At 39.0% G+C, this 6000-nt stretch overlaps 1 protein-coding gene across 1 annotated transcript in view; it reads right to left on the bottom strand.

Annotated features, from left to right (window-relative positions):
• The window catches only part of mast3b (microtubule associated serine/threonine kinase 3b), a 43823-nt gene that overhangs the window by 27555 nt on the left and 10268 nt on the right, over positions 1-6000 (bottom strand). The window contains exons 3-4 of the mRNA XM_046049501.1: positions 3979-4067; positions 139-211 (exon numbers count right to left, since the gene is read on the bottom strand). Of these exons, the coding sequence (XP_045905457.1) occupies positions 139-211; positions 3979-4067 (162 nt within the window). The remainder of the gene's footprint in view (positions 1-138; positions 212-3978; positions 4068-6000) is intronic.

Below are 6000 nucleotides of genomic sequence, written 5' to 3'. Positions count from 1 at the left end.
AATCTAGTTAATCATTTTATTAGGCATTTTAATGGAATACAATCATAATAATCTGTAATCCCTCACATGTAAGATAACACATATATCACTTCAGGGGTAAAAAAAAAAAATAATAAAATAAAAGCAGTGCTGACATACCTTCGGGCAAATGGAAAGTTGAGGCAGGCACTGGTCGACACATTACGAGGGCTGTCTAGAGGGCTGCTCGCAGCTGAAAGAGGACAGACAAAGTTAATACCGGTATTATTCACAACTTTAATAATAAACTTGTGAAAATAAAACAGAGAGGAAGTGGTAAGTGGAAATGTTCCCAAAAGAATGACATCATGTATACTCAGGAACCCCTCAATCAATGCAAAGCCCAGCGGCATTAACCATCACTTCAGAAAGGTCCAACATATGATCTTGGTATTACTTTTCCAAACATCACAGTACGTATCAACCACCAGTCTAAATTCAGGGGGGAAGCTTCATCCAGTTTGGCCTCACTAGAGTCTGGATGGTCTGGGTACACTAGAGATTGTGGTTGACTACCAGTACCAGGACACAAGAGAGACACCCAATTAGAGCCTGATAGCACTCAGTGATCAGATAATCCGCAGCATGATTGAGTTCAAAAGGGAGCATGTCCACATACGGCTGGGTATGAGGAGCTCTTGAGAAAAGCTCTTTTCAAAGAGTGCTGCTGCTTCATGGCATTAAGGGGCTGTTTACTACTGTTGATTCACAAAGTAGAAGGACAACAACCATTTAGAAATGGCCTGCCCTTCAGTTCTCGATACTTTCTGCACTTCTATTTCAAAATTGACTTGAAGATGTTCTAGGGCTGAGTAGTGATGGAGGAACTCGCTTCAATGTCAATATCCTGATCACAATTAGGGCTAAACTGATAAATCAGCCAGGCCGATATATTCACAGATATTAGATATATTGTGTACATGACGGACAATAACTAGGTTTGAGATAATTCAGATATTTACATAGTTTATCGACCAGGCAGCATGGACAAGGTTTTCAACTGTAAATTGTCCCACTCAGTTTGTATCTTGTCAAAAAACCTACAAAAAATCTAATCTAAGGGATCCATATGAAGATTCTTTGTTATGTGCTTGGCTTTAAAAATGTATAAATAAATGACCGATATATCAGATTTTTTTTAATTTATCAATAACGGCATTAAAACTCCAGTATCAGTCAGGCTATAATCACAATAATTACCAATAAGTTATTGGTCTCAATAATTTAACAACAATTTCTATTTTATATTAACCTTTACTGTGTTTGCCACAAACATTTAGGATCCACTGGGGACTGGAATCTGTTTTGTGGAAGTAGACAAAGTGTTTGTCTTGTTGAATTAATATGAATAATGAAACTAAAGTGTTAAGTAGAGATATACCAATCAGTTGGATCAGTCTCAGATATTCACTTTATGCCGGTCACATTTAAATTAGAAGACGCGGACATGATGGATATTATAAAAGCATGGGCCAGGTAAAGCAACACTGAACACCTGCTGGTGCTGACCAAGTTGGTCTCAATAGGCTTTGTTATCAACAACAAGCCTCCTCCACGTGCGGCTCACCCACTACTGTTAAACGGAATTGTGGGTGAAAAAAATCCAAAACGCAACTTTATAAAACTGCTGACAAATAAAGCCAACAGAGCAGATACATACAGAGAGGAGAACAGAGAGACAGGTGTAGGTGTGTCTGAAGGGGAAAAGCAAGTTGAGCAGATTAGCAGAAGTAGTTTGCAGGTTAGACTTTTAAAAAATTGGAAATTGGCCAACAAAATTGCAATCTGTGCATCTCTAATGTTCAGGATTCAATGCTTCTTTTTAATTTCACTTTTATTTTCTGAATTAACAATAATCTCTCCTCTGCAGTATGTCATTACATTCCCTCTCTTTCCATTCTTCCCTCAATTTCGCTCTGCCTCCTCTAACCCGGACCAATTAAGACCACACAACTCTGCACTGAAATGACATTTAGATTTCATTAATGACAACTTCACACTGTATTTTGTGCAATAATATTCCTACATTAGTGACTGCCTTTGACAGACCCAGTGCGCCATTAATTTAACAACTCTGTTAAGAATTTAATTAATAGCTGCTGCGTAACCGCAGGTGTGCCGTCATCTGAATATGTCTGAATATTCTGCAGTGTCACCCAGATACTGGCTATGGTGCGGCTTACAAGTTAAGAGTTGAACAAGCTTAATCTTGTATTAGTGAGCGTGTGGCAAGACAAGGTGCCCTACAGCTTACAAACATGAATGTGAGAGGAGCCGATACTTCAGCAGCATGCTACATAAGAAACAGTGATGTGTTCCTCTGCATCTTCATTAGATGCCATTTATAAAACACACTGACATTTGTGTCTGAGTGTGTAACTATATCTCCAGTGTTTAGTCAGGTGAGAACAACACCATTTAAACTTGGAAGTCCCCAAATAACACCAAAACGCCTAAACATATTGGGCCTGATCTGAACTGATACTCATATTTTGAAATATCTCAGTGGACATGCCGAAGACCACAGAGTTTATCCTGTTGTATTTAAAGGTGACCCATTACACTGCATTTTTACCCTTTATTGTAGTTATGTGACTCCTGAATAGTGGCTTTGCATCTTATACTGGCCCTGTGAGCCCACTGTCTTCTAATTGGACATGTCCCTGAAGCGTGTTTACCAGGCTGTTGGCCTGAAAAAAAACAAAAAAAAAAACATATCCAATCTTGTTTGGCGCTTTTTCCTTCGCAACCGAAAAAGCACATATTAAACAACTTCAACAGACTGCCGTGTCGTCCTGGGCTGAGAGGACAGACTGAACGCAGCTGTTGCCAGGAGGATGGGGCTGTACGCAAATGACCATATATAGAAAACCGGCTCTGTATGACATCATACGGAGATGAGAGTAGAAAAAAAAAACTGTTGAAACCGGAGCGTTCAGAAAAGTGGGAAATCTGAGGTTTTGGCTCACAGGGACTTTTTTTAAATACGTTTACCTCATTATTTGAAGCTTTGGCCATGTTTAACATTAACATCCGACACTAACATTTTACATATGACAGAAAATACAGGAAAGAATAATAGGTCACCTTTAAATTGCAAGACCTGGAATCAGGAAACAATGCAGTGAACTGCGTTGGTGCAGACATGTGTCTCCAGGGCATAGTTATAAAGTTGTTAAAACACAATAAACACCAGAAAGTCAAGTGTAAAGGTTAATTAAATGCCAAGCCACCATACTGCAGTTTATACTTTTTTGAGGCAATATTGTGCAACTCTGGAAACTTCAAATCAATTTATAGTTTTCAGTCATGTGACATGCGCAGTACCCTGCAGGGCAAAACAACAGACCGAGTTAGCAGCTCACACCGGACTCCCTCATAGAGACGCCGCAAAAGCCGTTACATTTTATTTGGATCACCTCTTAACTCAATAAAAAGATAGATATGGACACAAACTGCAAGTGTTGGGCACTTGCAATCCATAAAGCATCCGCTCCATATTTCTGCTATTAAAAACCGCTAGGTCCCTGCCAGCGCTTGACTGTGGTAATGTTTACGTTTACCTTGTAGGGAATCCCTCACCTAACACAGCTCAGGCTTGTCTCCTTTTTGATTACTGCATCCGAATGCAAAACAACCATCCAGCAGTTTGGCAACACAAAAGTAACAAACTCAAAGTAACAGTGTATCACTTGCTTCCTGGTTGGTGGGCAGCGGAAAATAACGTCTTTTTTGCCCTCCTGGGGAGCGTTTTCCTTGGAATTTGACGTCATGTGAAAACTACGAATACAGTATCTTGTGAGATTACTTGTAAATGAGCACAATGCTGCAAGGTATTTAAGCTGCTATGTGCACTTGCATTTTTTTGACTTCACTACATGAAGTATACTGAAGTACTAACATGTCTTTTGGGGATAGGACCTTAAATTAAAGGTTACCAAAGGTAGATAAAGATCTTACCAGTGTGGAGTGAGAGTGGGGAGAGCGGCCGGGACAGCGTGGGTGATGGCGTTCCGACACAGAGGCTCTTCCTGTTGCTGCTGCGACAGCTGAAAGGCACGCAGGAAAAGAGAGAAAAATCAACCGACTGCCAGCCCCAACACACGACTCACCTGCATCTCTCACCACAATTTGTATGAAAATGTCTCTGTGGTAGTTTGCATACTGAGTTACTGTCATGACCAGTGAGCCAGTTAAATTCAAACACCACAGTGGAATGTCACCATTATTGAGATTGTCCCCCAGGTTAATGTATCTGATAAGTGAAAAAGCATTAACACCTAATGTGTCAACACTACTGTCGAATATAAATCACAACTGTGATTTATGCTTCTGGCATTTGTTGACTGCAACAGCAAGAAACAAGAATTATCCATTTAAGAAGTCTAACCCTCCTGGTAATTATAAGTTGTTTGTGCTCTGTATTAAGTAACATGTGGATTTGAAATATGAAATATAAGGAACTCAATTAATTTGACACAGACAGATTTATCTTATAAATATTTCAAGTGATGCTTTGCAGTATTTTCAAGATTTCCCATTGGTAAAATGGGTAAACTACACTAGGCAGGTGTCTTAACCTCTTTCTGACAGGCTACTTTGACATATGGGTTGCAGTGTTTCTGGTCAATCCATTACCACTGCCTCGTTGTCACAACATTGTCCTATTTTTTTAGCAAGCTTCTGCTAAAAGTTGTCATTTCTCACCTCTTAAATTGATATTAACAATCTAAAACTGTCACTTAGAGCACTGTGTCACTGCTAAGGCGTTCGAACCCTGGAGGAAATTATTTAATGGGAACACATGGATGATCCTGCTGGGTTTTTTTTAATCACTACACAGTTAAGCTGAACGATAAACCAATCCAGAAAGAAAAAAACTTGGGTGTGTATCTTTAAGCTGAGTGCAATCATTTTGGCCCTTGGTCCATCCGCCTATAATTACATGTTTGACTCATGCAATGCTTTAGCATGTATTTATATCCAAGTGTGTGTTTGTGTTAGTACTGAACAGCAGCTTGAGGACACAAGACACTTTATGATAGTGTATACTGGGCAGATTAAGAAGACACTTGACCTCTAAAGTAGCAGACTGTGATCCACTAAGCTGGAACTATTGTGCCACACTGAATAAGCCTGAACAACACCAAAACACATCAGGGTTTGTGTGCAAACCAGAAGGAGGCTGGGTATGAACTGGTAGTAGGGGAAACATGCATGGACGTACAGTTTTATGTGGAAGGTTTTTTTTATTTCCATTTTTAAATTAGTGTTTCTTATATAATTTCATAATTTCATTATATTTTTAATATGGTTTAGTTGCAATTTTGTTTTCTGCGCCATTTTAAATGTTAGTTTCCTGACTTGTTCAAATTGTTTCCTAAAAGCCTATTTTAGTTTAGGACTAGTTATTGCTCAATTTGAAGAAAGGTTTTTCACATAACAAGATAGATATCCCTGATTAAACAAAAGGATACTGTAAAAAAGTAATTAAGCCTAACAAAGTCAATGTTAATTTAGTGTTGTTGAATTAACAAATGGTTATTGGGGGTGTGTTCAACAGAGCTTTCTCCTGCACTGCTACAGCACAAATGTAGCGTGGAGACAGGTCTTCAAAGGCGTGCAAACCAGTTTATCGTCAGATGGACAGATTCTGCTGGTTCAAACGCAACAGGTAAACAAGGGTGTGCACTGCGATCCTTGACAGCACAGGTCTGGAAATGCCAGACTAGCTCAGTAGCACACTATATTGTCTTTTGTAAAGATATATAATAGTCAGTAACTTCTTTTTTTCTACTCAACTTTAGGGCTGCAACTAATTATTATTTTCATCAGTACAAAAGTAATGTTTTCCATTTATCGTTTGGTTTATGAATGAAGACCTACTGTAGACCTACTGTTTGTGAAGTTAGAACCTGAGAATGTCTAGTATTTTTCACCATTTGTGTTGAAAAACACTTAAAAACTGTTAGTCGATCATCA

Source organism: Micropterus dolomieu, linkage group LG05 (assembly GCF_021292245.1).
Source record: "Micropterus dolomieu isolate WLL.071019.BEF.003 ecotype Adirondacks linkage group LG05, ASM2129224v1, whole genome shotgun sequence".
Taxonomy (NCBI): Eukaryota; Metazoa; Chordata; class Actinopteri; order Centrarchiformes; family Centrarchidae; genus Micropterus; species Micropterus dolomieu.
The sequence above is the reverse complement of the archived record's forward strand: the minus strand, read 5'-3'. Positions and strand labels throughout refer to the sequence as shown.